The sequence below is a fragment of the Nelumbo lutea genome, chromosome 4 (genome assembly GCF_056320005.1).
Source record: "Nelumbo lutea isolate HS-2025 chromosome 4, American lotus-T2T, whole genome shotgun sequence".
Lineage (NCBI taxonomy): Eukaryota > Viridiplantae > Streptophyta > Magnoliopsida > Proteales > Nelumbonaceae > Nelumbo > Nelumbo lutea.
Window position 1 is genome coordinate 22,958,179 of NC_142687.1, and position 17,200 is coordinate 22,975,378.

Genomic DNA, 17,200 nt, shown 5'->3' on the forward strand with positions numbered 1-17,200 from the left:
AAAAAATGATAAAAAATCTCCAGAGATTTTTATCCAATGAGCCATCCTAGTAGTAACACACTCAATTATTGCCTCTTTGCTCCTTTCTTTTTCCTTGAAGATTCTTGCATTTCTTTCTTCCCAAAATGTCCCATATGTACTTGGATCTTCAACATGTGGTAAAACTATCCAAACAACTACAAAGCCTAGATGCAAAATTAAGAATGGAGTTTAGTGATAGAGAAAGATAAGGAATCTTTGTTCCAAATACTTAAAGGACTATCATAAGATTTTGGTTATGGGATATTGAATTCTTTGATCTAATCCAATGCAAAAAACATTAGAACAATTGATACATAATTGATGCACATATTAACTTAAATGTTCTCTTTTGCGCTTCTGCTTATGTTTCTTGGTTTTAACATTACTTGTATGCTGCCATGCTTTCCACTTCTTCTCATGGCAATTTTATTTCTATGTGAATGCAGCTGGCTCAGAGACTGTATGAAGGAGTTAAACTATCAAATGACGAGGCAACGGGATTGATAACATATATGCGAACAGATGGTCTAAATGTAGGTATCCTTATTGTCTGCATGTAACACATTGCATTGACTGATTATTCAAATTTAATTTCTAGCTATATGTAAATGTTTTTTTGGGAGCTTAGATGGATCATGTACCATCTTTTTTATTTATTTATTTTTGATCAGAAACAATAGGATAGCTTTATTGATAATAGAAAGGTGTCTTTACATCATTTTTTTTTGATGAATGATAATAAGTTTATTAATTCAGAAGCAGATTTAGAGTGAGTTCATACAACATCTCAAGGAGAGGTGCGAGCTGCAGCCCCTCCTTGAATCTTACAAGTAAACTAGGAAAGAAAAGCAAGAAACATAACTGAGCCCAAAACAATTCTTCCCTATTTACCCCTTGCTTAGCTAACACATCTGACAAAGTATTTGCTGATCTCTCCACCCACTGTACAGTGACCAACATATTCCTTGTCAACCAACTAAATTTCTTCATTGAGTAGCCTCGGCTACCCCTTACAACAGAAAATAGAAAAAACCCAGTGACTTTGCTTTTCAAGGTTACAACTGTGCCCAAAAAACTTGTTCTCTGTTCAGACCTTGTTTTACCAACTGATTGGTAGATTGTTGGCTGACCTTGGACCCCAATGAATTAATAACTGCATGTCTTTTGACAATTTTCTAAATTTTTTATCTTATTTCTGAACCTCCATGGATGCTGTTCTTCTTTTCTCTGCCAGCTCAGAATTATTTTACAATCACCTTAAATTCTAAGCTTCTGAAAACCTAACTCCACGGCTTTCTGTATGCCAAACATGACTACTTTCAGATCTGCTCTCGTGGAGTTACCATCTTTTTATTTATTCTGCTGTTTTTGCTGCAAGTGATTGCAATTCATGTATTTCTTCACACTCTCTTTCTGTCTCTATTCTTGAGCAGTAACTGCAATTGTATTAATACGTAGTTAAATGCAAGATTTGATTAGCAACTGATGTTTTAGCCTCGTAGCCAGTTTCTATTGAAGTTCCAGAGGAAGTCCTGAATTTTCTCCTTGATTTGTTGTAATGTAGTTTTGCATGTTAATTGCCATCAAACTCTAAGGGTGATCTCTTGACCAACTATGAGGGCATTATCTATTATGTATGTTGTCCAGGTCCTACATGCCCTGTATAGTTGGAACAAGGCTTGTATGATTATGGTGATGATTCATGGTTCTAAAAAATGCCATTACCAATGTTGGTCCCAGATATCTGGGGTCTGGGAGGGATGGGCTGGATACCCAATGATGCATGGTCTTAAGAACAAATATTTTCTCTAGTATTTTCTATGAAATGGTTCCATTTTCTGGGGTACCAAATTACCAATACATAACATTAAGTTAATGTTTTTTACACAATTCCTAATGAACTTATGAATTGTATCATGCCCAAACTTTATTAAAGCTATTATCCAATGTTGGTCCCAGCTATTTGGGGTCTTGGGAGGGGTAGATTGGGTAGAGTCCTATTACTCCAAGTCATGGCCCCTATGGATGCATAAGAATTTACCCATATGGCCCAAGAGTTCTTTTTTTCGAAGTATGAAACTTTTTTGTGATTTTTTCTATATATATATATAAATATAGAAAATCCCATTTATGCATAATGTTTTTCCTGCCATGTTAAATTTAGTGGATTCCTCCATGATAAACAATATTTTGTTTTTGATAGTTAAAGTTAAAACTTTTACCATAGAAAAGAGATACATGATACATACCTATTTTTTCAAATTAGATAAACATAACACAAAATGGGATAGTAGAAGATATCCAAAATATCATGCGTAAACATTACAATTATTTATGCTTTGACAGTTGACAGCTTTGGTAATCTATTTGGTTTTATTTGGTGGTTTGGACTTTATACTGGCAAAGTAACTTAGAAGTGTTTGGTTGACTATTTATGCTTCTTTTAATCATGTCCTAAATTATTGCTAACTACTAAAAAATTCACACTATTTTTTAAAATTTTCGTGATTTTACAATATATTGACACAACATGTGATCTTTCAATAGATTGCTTCCTACTTTGCTTGCCTAATGTTTTTTGGGGTGCAGGGAACACTCATGTTTGTCTATTATACACTTTCTTTATTTGTAATGCTGGAACTTTTTATTTATTAAGTGAATAAAAGAATGAGTAAACTGTTTACAATCTGAAATTTAATAAAATACATGTTTACAATCTGAAATTTAATAAAATACATGTTTACTGATAAAAAAAGTGAATAAAAAGAATGAGTTATATACAAAAATAGCCAAAACCACCCTCTAATTGGGTTCACAGTTGCTCCCAACCCTATTCTTTTTTTTTTGATAAGTAAAAGAAAATTCATTAAAAGAAAAAATAATACAATCTGGGAAGGTGATAAGGTATCACCTGACAACAGCAACAAGAATACAAACTAACTTCAATTATCCATATTACAACTTTGAAAATCCCACTCTCTCCCATAAGCTTTCTCCAAAGTCATCTCACTTGAGCTGAGAAAACACTCAAAAGATCAAAACCCAATCTGCGACATAATAACCAACAGCTGCCACCAGCTTGTCCAGCTTCCATTCCTTGTCTTCAGAAAGTCTTCTCTTCTTATCCATCCAAATAATCCAACAAGTAGAAAATGAAAGACAGTTCCAGGTTATTCTGGCCATCTTCCCTCCTCTTGGCCAAGTGGAAAGAATCCAAGAATGCAGCCTCATTCCAACTCAACCACCACTACCTACCTATCTGTTTCTTCCAAAATCCCTTCACTCATCTTCTTTTCTTCGATCAAATCCCTTCACTATTCTTGAACATTACATTAGATTTGACCCCAAAATAATTGATCCTTACTTGCCCCTTTTAGCCATTGTGTTGCACTATACATTCTTTCTACAAATATTAATAAAATTGCACAGTTGACAATAAGCCTAGAATATTGGCCCTATTTTAAATAACTAGGGGTTCCACAAACACCATATTTTTAACCATTTTTATGTTCTAAGTTGTAGTCTTCTAGTTCTTGCAATGTTATTCTAATAAATAACTGAGAGAATGTTCTGGATTCTGTTGCTAATGAAGTTTGAGATTTTTGTTTAGAAGTTGTTGGTTGTACATGGGAATGTAGTTTGAATCAACATTTGTTTGGTGGTAGTAATTTATAGAGTGGTTGGCAATTGATTTCTTGCACTAGTTACAAATAGTTAGTCTGCATATGCAACTTGGCTATTTTAGGTTAAATGAACTTTGATTAGTACTTAGAAATAGTATTTTTTATTTATTTTTGTATTAATTGGCTAATCACCTTCAGTTTCATGGGAATACTAGTTGCATATTTGTTCAGAACGTATTATCTCATTTTATGCTTTCATCAAAACTTTTTCCTTTTTAGCTGCCCAATGTTATATATCTAGTTGCTATGGTAATAGGGTTGATCATTTATATCCTGACCCACTCATTTTATATATATGTTTGTATGTGTTGTTTTATGTTATATTTTGTTGTATATATAAATGTTATAATATGATACATATTATACATATTATATATAAATTTTATATTACATAATGTACAATATAAATGTGATAGATATGTTTTTGTCATGTAAGTATAAAATATCATATATTTGTATTTAAAGCCATAGGCCTGCAACTCAGCCCAGCCTGGCCCATGATAACCTCTATATGGTAACCACTTTTTGATTTCTGATTCCTTAACCATTTTTTGTTTCTGTTTATTGTAAGGTTTCTAATGAAGCTGCAAAGGACATTCAAGCCTTGGTCAGAGAAAGGTGAATCTGACATGTAACCTTATGTGTGTGGCTATTATCTGCATGTTTATTACTTTAGTTGCCTGTGCTGTCATTTGACATTTGATTTCTAAATGATGGTTTTATATTTTATAGTTACATTTAGAATTTTAGATTGTAAAATGATTATAGAAATGTTTTAAATCACCAAAAGTTGTAATGTTGGAAATTGGAATTTGTTAGTTGTGAATCTAGTTAAAATGTACAAAAATAAATCTTTTTGTAAATCCTGAGATGTAAGGTTGTATATTACCACTGTATGTATAGTCCCTTCGTGTACATGGGGGTAGTTGTAAGGATTTTGATCAATTACAAAGTTACACTTAAGCTTTTTCACAAAAAAAAAAAAGATACTGTTCCTCTATATAAAAATAAAGTGGATTTGTATACACTAAAGAAGGTGCCAGACAGCTAAAGCTGTGAGTGCTCCTACATAGGAGCCCTCCATTGGGAATGTCATCAAGCTCACTTTGGTGGATTTTCCCTTGAAAACTCTTAGCCATTATGGATTCTGATCATGACCTCCTTTGGGTCCATTGGTGAGAGAGATTCTGCTAGTTGCTTGTTCTGTCCATTTTGCAGGGCTTAATAATTTCCTTTTGTATGAGCATTGAAGGAGGTATCTTGGTTGAAGGAAAGTCGAAGGTTCTAATTGGCTGGTTGTTGGGACCAGATGGTCTCTGAAGTTTACTTGTTGCTGATAATAAAAAGATATAAATGATACCACAACCTTGAAATATTCCCTTACTAAATGGAAGATATGCCCAATTATGTAGTGACTTTTTTGATAGTTAACTGATAACTTAATTGATTGAGAGAAAGAATAATAATGTATGAACTGCCTTGCAGTTCCTATTTAGGATGGCTACTGCCATCATCGTCATCATCATCCTATCTATATAGGGTCGGCTACATGAATCCTGCCACCAACCCAAATTTACATTTCAATTCTCAACCCTCCCCATAATAGCTCATCTTAATGTAGCCCTTGTTTGGATAATGCATCAGCTGAGAGTATACAGGAACTTGATAGCTAGTTAGCTACTGCCCTCTCCCACCTACAATTAGACCTTAAAAAACATTTACATATGCCATATAATAAATACATAAATAAGGGAAATTAATTAAATATATAAGAAAATAATAAAATAAATGATTAAATAATTTATTAAATTATTAAAATAATCAAATATATGAAAATGAGTAAATAAATAATACAAAATAGAAATAATTAATAAAAAAGGGAAATATGATATGCCACATGGCAAAATGACAGTTGCATGTATGTGTTAGACAGTCTTGTATGCCCTTAGCTTCAATCGGATTTGATGTACTTTTGTTATTTAGTGGAAATAAATTAAAGTGCATGTTTGATTCATGTTGTTTGGTATAATTCTGTGTAAGACCCTAAAACTGGACACTTATAGAAACTTGTGTTAGTTTTAAATGTTCACAGCCATTGGATAAGTCTAGGGAGATTTATCATGCCAAGGCTGATACTGATGTGCCACCAAGTGTTGGGATGACTTATTTCGGCCATCAGGGTAAGACCCAAGGCACATGCAGTATGGGATTGCTTGAACCCTTGAACCGGACCAAATTTCTAGTATTGCCCTAGACCTTGGAGACAGATGGGCAAAACTGGAAAGTTACACCTGACCCCTAGACTCGATTATGACACATCACTAGGTGTCGGATCGGGCTGTCTTTGATGTGTCAATCAGTGAGATCCTTAGTGGGGGTCAAAACTTGGACATGTTGGGGTAGTCTAAGAATTCATCTGAGTGAGTGGCCATAGTGACAGGATCAACCCCTTTGTCGGACAATGGTAATGATCGGGAATGCACTCTCTCTGATGGAAACCAAACTGCCGACAATTAATTTCAATCGTTGGAATTTTGTTTTGTAAAATTAAGATATATATATATATATATATATATATATATGTATATGTACGGTTTCAAAAGATTTGCAAAATGTTTTAATTCCCGGGATCCATGTGAGTAGAGAGTGCGACACTGTTCCTTGCAGCCGAGAGAGATGTCTTCTCTTGTCGGGCAGTGCTTGATCATTAAGGGCTGAGAGGCTCAGTGTAAGACCATTTAGGATAATGCCTGATGGGCTAATCTTGCACCTGGCCACAGTCCTTGGGTTTTTATAAGATGGCTTGGCCCAGGGACCACTTAATGTAAGTGTTGGGCCCATAGGGTCCATGTGATGGGCTCAAGGGGGTCACTGAGTCTTTCAGTGAATTCGGTTGGGCCTTGTAATAAAGGCTGGGCCGAACCCATGTGGTTGGTGTGTAGATCAATGCTTGGCCACGCCATACAAAGAAGCCCAACTGGGCAGCAGGTTGGAAACTAGTTAAACACTAAACACTTAATGGGCCAAAAGCCCATTTCAAACTGGGCTGATATGATCACCAGTTCATGGGGCGAATCTGAGATTAATGTTAGTAAAAGGATTGAGTCTTTGACCTTATCCACTCAAGAGACCAAATTCAAATTAGATTTGAATCTGATAACCTCCTGATAAGATCAGGAGTTAACTAATTTAATCTGCAGATAGGATTACGATTAACATCTATCCAAATACTGATTTGGATTGGGATAACTCCAAAAAATATTGGGAGGTTTCTTAATCAAGAAGAAAGAGGAGAAGACCCTAGAAGAAATATCAGATTTCGAACTAGGGGGTTTGAGCAAGCAAGAAACACATCCTGCAATCTGAGATTTGATCTCTCACAGACGCCAGAGAGAAGAGACAGTTCTGCCCTCTTCGTCCCTGGACTTCTCATCCTTCAGCCGCCGCCACTACCTGTTGGAAGATTGGATCTTTGCAGCAACAAGAAGTCAAGAAAGCAGTTCTTGACAATAGTCTTGCAAGATAGACAAAAGGATTCGGTGTTCAAGGTTTCCAGAGGGTTCTTGTGAAGAATCCAGTGTGTAGGACGCACCTTGCTAGTTCTGTTCCATCCACAGCTGTGTCATCTTCAGCAGGAGCGGATCTTGGTTACTTCTTTGGGTGTGAACACCAACTTTGGGTGATATTATTTCTCCGGATCAGGTATAATCCTTCCTGTTTCCTTTTTGGTTCAGATCTGGTTTGTTTATGGTTCAAGTAGGATCCTTGAATAAAGTATTCTAAATTTAGGGAATATGATTCCCAGTTGAAAGAATGTAGGAAATGTTTTTTGAAATTCTTCCTCCATTCCGCTCCCTTCTTGGCGTCCATTAGATGGATCCTACCATTCTTTCAGTATGGTCCAGGTGGCATGTTTTTCCATGTGGTAGACATGGAAATGACATTTGGCATGTTCTTCCATGTGGTAGACACGGAAATGACATTTGGCATGTTCTTTAAGTGTTTGGAAGATAGGGCTGTAGTTTGTTTATGTGGTATCATGTCATGTAGCATTTGTATAGATGCAGACATTCATGGACATGTAGGTGCCACGTGGGACATGTAACACGCCAAATGGTTCATGTATAGTGCCATTTTTTCAATAAATAGATTCTGACACAAGAACTATATATGGTGCTGCATGTGTACAGCATGTAGCTGTATACAAACACCACATTTTACTTTTACTTTTTTGAATGCAAGTTTTGCCAAGCACCTTTCACAGCAAAAAGCAAACAGTAAAATCAAATAACCATGCTTTCTGCTTTTGGGCTTTCAAAAGTACAATATCAGAAGTTTGTCCAAACACATCCTAAAAATCTGAAGTTGAAAAATACTGAAAGAGCATGTCTTTGATTGACATGTATCAAGATGTAAATGCAATGTTGTAACTCTAACATGTCTTCTGAAGGATTATAAGTTGATAATATACTTTGAGACAGAAGATTGCAAGTAATTTTTCATGCGATTGCTGCATTTCATTATAGGTTTGCTTGAAATCAACATATTTGGGACATGTTATGACATGTTGATTTTTATAGCTTTGACATACCTATATACAATGGAAGATTGAATATCTGGTCACTTTACTTTTTAAAGTTGGGTTTATGTGCTTTTTTCTTGTGTTCTCTATCTTTACTTATGAATTACATCTTATTTGCTTCGAAATTATATATGCCTTTTTATTGATAAAAAAATTATAATTGCCTTTTTATCGATAAAAAAATTATAATTGCCTTTTTAGTTTCTCTGTTATTTTATCATCAAGTACTTCCGCTATGTAGGTATGGGCAAGGTTTCGCATCAGAAATTACTCGAGTGTACTTTAAGAAGGTGAAGAATGCTCAAGAGGCCCATGAAGCAATTAGGCCCACAGATATCTGGAGGTTACCATGTAATAGATAGATTCCTTTCATTGCAATAAATTATACTAGTATAGAAGTTTATTCTCTCTATGATTTGTTTCGTCTTTTTGGCTATTTTTTTTGTAAGTTGGACATTCTCATTTTTCCTCTAATCAGAATCCTAAAGGATGTTAGGCTTAGTAGTTTAACTTATTTGTCTTTCAGCTAAATTGGCAGGAGTACTTGATGAGGATTCCTTGAAATTATACACTCTTATATGGGCTCGAGCAATGGCTTGCCAAATGGAACCCACTGTCATCGATCAGGTTTGGGTTTTAGCATTTAATATTGTTGTCAAGGAATCACATACTTACCCATGTGATGGAAATTACAGCAATGCTTGTCCCTTTACTGGTGTTGGATATCCTTAAACAAAAGTTGGGATGAGGCAATTCATTGCATCCTGATTTCTTTGGGCCAGCTTCCCAATACCATCTGGTATCATTATATCTGTTCTCCTAAATTATCGTACTTTGTCCTAAGTAAATAATACATAAATATCGACCAGTATCCTTTTTATTATTCTTTATCCTCAATAAAGTGACTTTTTTGGTAATAATTAAAAAAGAAAAATTTATTAAAGAAGAAAGGAAGAACAACGAGGTGATAAGATATCACTGAAACAAAAATTAAAACTGAAGACCCAACACACCATTACCCTCCAACCCCTTTTAATACATAACTTTTCTTTCCCCACCCTTACAAACAAGAAAAGCAAAAAAAAAAAAATGTTATGACCCAGAAATTTGACACGCAGTTCACAGACTTACAACAGTGTTCACACACTCGAACATCAACAAAAGAGGTTAGTATTCATTAGCAGAAAACATTAACAGTTGGTCGGTTCTTCGAGAGACCGCCGGCTCTCCCAAATACTCACAATATTCTTTACTCAAAGAAAAACATACCACCCCCTATCCCCCAAAGCCCCTTCTTATACTCTTCTGATGGCATAACTGATTCCCTCTATAAATGCCCAGTTGGCCTAGTTATAAATGCCCAAAAACTCTTATTTTTTTTCATAACTGACATAGCTATAAATGCCCCAAGACTCTCCTTATTCCCTCCAGCTATAATTGCCCTCATGTGATTAATTGTTCAATTATTTCCCCCCCCCCCTAGCTGATTGTTGACCTTTCCTCTTCCTGGCATACGTAAGGTTAATTGGGGCCTATCATTACCCGCCGCCCAAAGTCTAACCTTGTCCTCAAGGTTAAAATGATGAAACTGGTCTCAAAGTAAGTCAAAAGGCTCCCAAGAATCTTCAAAATCAGGTAGGTCCTGCCAATGAATAAGCACCTCCAACTAGTAACTCCAGGCATAGTGGATGGACGCACACCGCACACGGCAGCAGGATAATGGAGCTTTGCAACTCTTCCAGTCTTTGAATAAAATTCCTTCTTTCTTTGAAAGCTAGACCTTTTCAGTCTCTTGTCTGCTTCCCTCATTCCATCAGGTAAAAACCCACTATATGTGCCACCAGTCTTGGCATTTCCAACAAGACGGTTACCTTCACTGAAATTCTTTGTAATTGGCCTCAGTTCCTCATTGCTGAAGACTTTCCATGATGGGGTAACTGATGCAAATGTTGATGGATTAGATGCTTTGCGAGACATTCTGCGCCTCTTGCTCCTCCTGTATGCAAGCAACCAAATTACAACAGCCAAAGTTGTGCAAAGGATCATCCCACTAATAGTTGCAAGGATGATAAGATACTCCTTGTGGCGGCGCAGGTGGTAGCATTTGTTCTCTATATCAAGCATACAGATGTACTCATGAAAGTTGTTGCGTCTCTCACCCACAAGGGTTGGCTGGCCATTAGTCACCGATGTACAGGTATTGATTAGATTAATGCCTTTGCATGATGAATTGGAGCCATTGGAGTGAAATGGTGCCCCAGGGGAGATGGACTCATTCCAATGTGTTGCATTGTCAGACCACTTCCAACTAAAACTACTTGTAGAATTGAAGCCTCTTCCTCCAACCCAGCAGCCTCTTGCTGTATTAGTGCAGAGTTTTCCAGCAAAACTTAGTTCCTTGGCTGATGTCAGTGCTGCCAAGTGCCCATTATAATTCCTACATCGGGACTCTGATTCATCCCAATAACTGGAGTTTTCTGTTAACCCAAAACACCTGCTCTTATTCGGATTGATTACCAGCAGATCTCGTAGGGGAGCAGAGAGCACCTCGAATTGGCAACGATATTCCTTAACAGTAGAAGACTGATGTAACGAGAAGAGCTGCTCCTGTAAATTACCCTCCTGAGTTGATCGAAAACGTTCAAGGAGGAGCTCTTTGAATTCTGTCCAACCACGAAAAGGTCGCCGACCATCTTCCCAGTAATACCACGCCAATGCACCGCCCTCTAAACAGACAACTGCAGCTCGCAGACACTCCGCCAGAAACAAGCCATTAATCTCAAAATAGCGCTTCATGCGAAAAAGCCAGCCGTCTGGATTTTCCCCATCAAAGATAGGTAACTCCAACTTTTGAGGAAGTGAATCAGAAGTATGTTCCGGGACTGATATTGAAGAAGACGTCAGGAAAGCTGCACTCCTCTCTGTGTCAGCCGCACAACTCGATGTGACTAGAGGAGCAATGTCAGTTGTAAACAAAGGAGCTGAATAGGCTTGTTGCTGAAGCAACAAATCAAATCGTCTCACCAGATATTGAACACCTTCCAGAGATTGTACCGAGCTTTCTAGAGATGAGATATTCGAAAGTCCAGCTGCTACCTTTTTTGGATCGAGTCGCTGAATCTCATTGTGTAAGCCATCCATCTCCACACGAAATTAAGAATGCAGAGAAGTCAAGTGTTCTTCGAAACCCTCCACCTGCAATGCCACTTCCTTAACTGTCACCATATCCGAGGAAAAACGAGCTCTGATACCACTGTTGTGACCTAGAAATTTGACACGCAGTTCACAGACTTACAGCAGCGTTCACACACTCGAACATCAACAAAAGAGGCTAGTATTCATTCAGCAGAAAACATTAACAGTTGGTCGGTTCTTTGAGAGACTGCGGGCTCTCCCAAACACACACAATATTCTTTACTCAAAGAAAAACATACCACCCCCTATCCCCCAAAGCCCCTTCTTATACTCTTCTGATGGCATAACTGACTCCCTCTATAAATGCTTAGCTGGCCTAGTTATAAATGCCCCAAAACTCTTCTTTTTTCATAACTGACATAGCTATAAATGCCCCAAGACTCTCCTTATTCTCTCCAGCTATAATTGCCCTCATGTGATTAATTGTTCAATTATTCCCCCCCCCCCCCCCCCTAGCTGATTGTTGACCTTTCCTCTTGTATTTTGTATTTTTTTAAAGAAGTATGTAGAATGGATATATTAATGTTGTATTGTTTCTTCATTGCTTCTGGTTCTTGCAGTATAATAGTATTACTGAAATGGGAGGGAGAACCTTCTGTATTTTTTAATCTCCTGTTAAGTGTTCACAGTAGCAGGATTGTGCCCTTATTTCACCTGACTCTAGTTGTTTCTTGCTGCAAAATACACTGGGCCATATATTAATAAACAAATAATCTGTATTACCTATGACATCAACAGTCTCTGTGTGCCCTTTCTGTTATGCACATTTATATTCTATATGGCCTTGATTGTTGAATAATAGAATTAGCTAAGTATTTTCTTTTCTGTTTGCACATTATCTCATTCTTCTTTTTCATACTAGATACAAATTGATATTGGAACTGCTGATGAATCTATTGTTCTTCGATCGACATGTTCAAGAGTTGAGTTTCCTGGATATCAAGCAGTTTACAAGGTTTGCTATCTCCAATTTCACCTTTACAGTTCAACCTCTTCAACCCCTTTTTTGTCGCTAAAATTTAGCTTAATGTTCAAGTCTTTCTTTTGTGATTTTTGTGGACATTTTTGAAACCTTTTAAGTCCTTGCTACTGGCATTGAATAGTCTGGCTTTTGTGGACTCCTTTTGTGGTTTGGCTTTTTATGTTCAATGATCTTCTAATTATGGTCCTCCTTTTTTTGTTATTTTATTGTTTTTTATCTTGCCAAAAGTTAAATTTTTTTAAAACACTGTAACAAATCTCTGTTCACCATTTGGTATAAGAGGGTTCTTCCTGGATCATGAGATTGTTTATTCTGGTCCTTACAAGGAGTGAAGCTGGTAGCTGTGTTGGGAAATGTTAGATTAGATACTGAAGGGGATTCCTTCTTCAAAAAAGGGGACGCCAAAGTTATAATTCGGTGGATGAGGGAAGAATATTTTGTACCTTAGGTGTATTTTCATTGTATTATGAAAGTGGTATCTTGGGAATCCACCATAAATACCTCATCGAGATAGATACAGAGATCTGTTATCTATAGCATATTCTCTTCTTAGAGGTGTTAATAGGATATATCTTCACTGTATTAGGAACATGGGATCTTTGGCATCCACCATGAACTTGGGTACAAAGATTTGCTGACTTTGTAGCAGATTCTCTTATCACATAGTAGGGAAGAATTGTACTGGCAGTCTGTCTTCAATAGAGTTGCTTTAGCTGTTACCTAACAAAAAATGAATGGAAAAAAGAAACAATTCTGTTCACTTTGTTAAGAAATTTTGGGACTTGAAGCTAATTTTTGTGTGGATATTTGTACAATTTTTAGCCTTTTGGAGAATTACTATTTTTATGAATAATTATCAGTTATTAAGAAAGATGAAGTGGAAAGGAACCTGCAGAAAAGAAAAGCAACATTCACTTTATAGAGCAAAGGATTGATATCAATCCTTATACACAATATATCTTACTTTCGTACTTTTTATACATATTTAATTTTGGCTTTCAAGGTCATTATCTTTTATCTTCCAATATCTTCAATTTTACATCTATTACCAAAGTTGCATATTACTGATCAGTAAAAAGGGTTCACAATACAGATAAATCTTAATATATAAAAATATAATGTTAAATATTATTTTTCAACTTTTGATATGGACTAATCCTTGGTGTCTTCAATGAGAATTTGAAAAATGTTTGTGTCGGCTACCAACCTGATGCAACCCTCTCCTTTATCCGGGCTTGGAACTGGCATGTCCATAAAATGAGTGTGACAGAAATGTGAATGCTTAGATGAATGAATGGTGAAACCAGAAAGGTGGATAAGGTAATATCAAAGGCAATATAGGTGGTGATTTAATGGAGGTCTTCTTGGAATTCTTTGAGAGAGGTAAGATAAATTCGGGTGCCAATGCTACTTTCAGAGTTTTGATTCCTAAAAAGATAAATGCAAACCACCCAAAGGATTTTAGACCCATAAGCCTAATTGGGAGTATGCATAAGGTAATATCAAAGGTCTTGGCAGAAAGAATAAAAAAGGTACTACCTTCCTTGATTTCTCCGAACCAAGGGGCATTTGTGTCAGGAAGACAAATTATTGATCGATCCTTATTGCCAATGAATGTGTGCATTACAGAAAAAGGCAAGGAGAAAAGGGTTTGATTTGCAAACTGGATTTGGAGAAGGCCTATGATTTGGTGGACTAGGACTTTTTACTGGAAGTATTGAGCATCAGAGGATTTGGAGAAATATGGTGCATGTGGGTTAAGGGCTGTATCTGTTCATGTCACTACTCCATTCTAGTAAATGGGGTAGCCAAGGATTTCTTGCCGGAAAAGAGAGGATTAAGACAAGGGGACCCTCTTTCTCCTTTCCTTTTCACCCTGATAGTTGATGTGTTGAGTGTCTAGATTACTAGAGCCGATGCTAGAAATTTGATTAGAGGGTGGAGAGTAGGGAGGGAGGAAATAGTTGTAACCCACCTTCAATTTGCTGATGACTTAATTCTCTTTTGTGAAGGAGATTTGGAGGAGTTGGAAAATTTAAAGGTCTTGGTAGAGAATTTTGAAAAGGTCTCCAACTTGAGAGTAAATTGGAATAAAAGATGTGTAGCTGGAATTAATAGGCAAGAAGGTTAGGTGGCACCGTTGGCTAGATCTTTAGGTTGTGAGGTAAGTGATTGGTCTCTTAAGTATTTAGGCTTACCTTTGGGAGGAAATCCGAGGTCTGTTAGCTTTTGGTACCCAGATTTGGAAAGATTCTTAAAAAGACTTGTGGGTTGGAAAAGGAACTACATCTCTTTGGGGGTAGAATCACTCTAATTAAGTGAACACTAGCAAATTTGCTATTGTAATTTTTGTCTACCTTCAAATTGCCTGTTAAAATTGCGAACTTAGATTGAAAAAATAATGAGAGATTTTCTGTGGGAGCCTAGAGATACCAAAAAGGATCATAGGGTCGAATGGGAAGTGGTGTCTAGAAAGAAAGACAAAGGGGGTTTAGGGATTGGAAATATTAAAATAAGAAATGCAACTTTGTTAGGCAAATGGTTATTGAGGTTTCTTAAGGAGCAAGTGAGTCTATGGCATAAGGTGATAAGAAGTATTCATGGAATGGCAACAAATGGATGGGACGTTGGACTCAACCCAAGGGCTTTGTGTTTTTCCCCGTGGAAAGATATTGTTGGTATCTTGCCTTTCTTCTATCCTTTCATCAGGTATGATGCTTGTGTGGGCAATAAAATTCTTTTTTGGGAGGACTTGTGGATTGGGGAATCTCCTCTTAAGGATAGATTCCCGAACCTTTATTCCATTTCTTTGAAAAATCTCAATTTATCTCTTCTTTCGTACTTCTGGGGATTCTTGGGATCTGGGACTAAGGAGAGGATTGAGGGACTTAGAAGTGGATTTAGCAATTGGTATTTTTTCTCTTCTAAGTTCAGTTTTTTTAGACCACTCTTCTCCGGACAATAGAGTGTGGGCAGAATCTTCTACAGGTAGTTTTTCTTGTTCTTTGTTTTTCAATGCTTTGGTTCTTCCTTCTAGCCCGATTTCCTCTTTTCCTATTAAAGAAGTTTGGAGCGCTCCGGTCCCCCCAAAAGTAAGGGCTTTTTGTTGGGAAGTGATTTTCTAAAAAATCAATACCTTGGAGGTGCTTCAAAGAAAGAGACCAAATTGGTGTTTGTCACTTCATGTCTGTAGCCTTTATTTGAGGAATGGTGAGACGGTGAATCACCTATTAATTTCTTGTCCTTTTCGTGCTCTAATTTGGGATTTGTTCTCCTCTCTCTTTGATTGTAGGTGGAATCCTCCCACAAGTGTAGCGGATTTATTTGACCCTAGCTTTTTCCGACAACCAAAGAAGAAAGGAAGGGTAATGTGGAGAACAACGAGGGCAGCTATCTTGTGGGCAGTATGGGAAGAGAGAAACAATAGGATTTTCCAAGGGAAAGAAAGATCAGCTCCTAAAGTTATTGAAGGGATCACCATCAAGGCAGTACATTGGCTGAAAACTCTTAACTTGTTCAAGGATGTCTCTTCAGATGATTTGATTAGAGGCTGGAATATTTTAGCAAGATCTTCTACTTCATCACCTACCATACAAGCAGTTTGGTCCCCTCCTTTGCAATTTCATGTCAAACTGAACTTTGATGGCAGCTTTATTGGGAACCCCGTACCTTCTGGAATAGGGGGTGTGTTTAGAGATGCGGAAGGAAAAATCCTAGCTCTGTATTCTGGTCCAATAGGTGTGGGGGACTCACTTAGAGCTGAAGTTTTGGCGCTCCTCCAGGGGCTCAGATGGGCCAAGCAATTGGGTTTCCAATAGTTGGAAGTGGAGGGGGATTCAAAATTAGTAGTAGGTTGGTTGCAATCAAATAGTTTGGGAACGTGGCCCCTTAGACAACAGGTAAGGGAATTATTGAGCCTCACAAGGGAGCTGGATGCAAAAGTGTATTGGTCTAGGAGGTCAGCAAATGCTTTATCTGACAACCTAGCAAAACAAGTGGTGAATTGGTAGCTTTTGTTTTGTGCAGTGTTGTAAGATTTTTGTTATTCAGGGGTCACCTTTTACTTTGGAAGGTGACAGTTGTTTCTTATGGTTTTATCTAATGAAAGTTACCGTTTCCTATAAAAAAAATGAAATCATACAAATAAACCTAGGAGTAGCTCCAATAGGTGATAAAATGGGAGAAAGTACATTGAGGTGGTTTGGTCACATGCATAGCGGGGCACCTATTAAGAAAAGTAATTTGTTAGAAGTTGAAGGGTCTATAAGAGCTAGGGCCAGACTGAAAAGGACTTAAGTGGTAATGAAGTTGCTGTTTCCAATCCAAAAAAGGACTCAAGTGGAAGAAATTGTTTTGGAATGGTAGAATACTGATATATTTCATTCTATTGCCAATCGGCATATTTATACAGTAAGCTGCTGCAATAAATAGAAAGAAAAGAAAATAGGAAGTAGAAAAATAGAAAGAAAAACTTTCTAAATCAATCCTTCCACAATCCTAGGAATATATACAATTCTATTTTTACACAACTACCAAATATAGATCTGCACCAGTAACCCCACGTTTTCCAACACTCCCCTTCAAGCTGGTGAATAGAGATCCTCCATTCCCAGCTTGGCTATTGTTAAAGTGAGCCGAATAGGGGTAGTTTAGTCATCTTATGTGTGTTAAGTAATTTGCTTATGTGGCAGTTTTATTAGAATACTCTGCCCCACACTTAAGTATGGGCAATTTAGT

The 17,200-nt window shown here is 37.0% G+C and overlaps 1 protein-coding gene across 1 annotated transcript in view; it reads left to right on the forward strand.

The window, feature by feature from the left end:
* LOC148854594 (DNA topoisomerase, type IA, core) overlaps positions 1-17,200 on the forward strand; it is an 89,781-nt gene that overhangs the window by 5,754 nt on the left and 66,827 nt on the right. Inside the window, exons 6-10 of the mRNA XM_088986488.1 lie at positions 468-554; positions 4,276-4,322; positions 8,528-8,637; positions 8,813-8,913; positions 12,344-12,436. Of these exons, the coding sequence (XP_088842614.1) occupies positions 468-554; positions 4,276-4,322; positions 8,528-8,637; positions 8,813-8,913; positions 12,344-12,436 (438 nt within the window). The remainder of the gene's footprint in view (positions 1-467; positions 555-4,275; positions 4,323-8,527; positions 8,638-8,812; positions 8,914-12,343; positions 12,437-17,200) is intronic.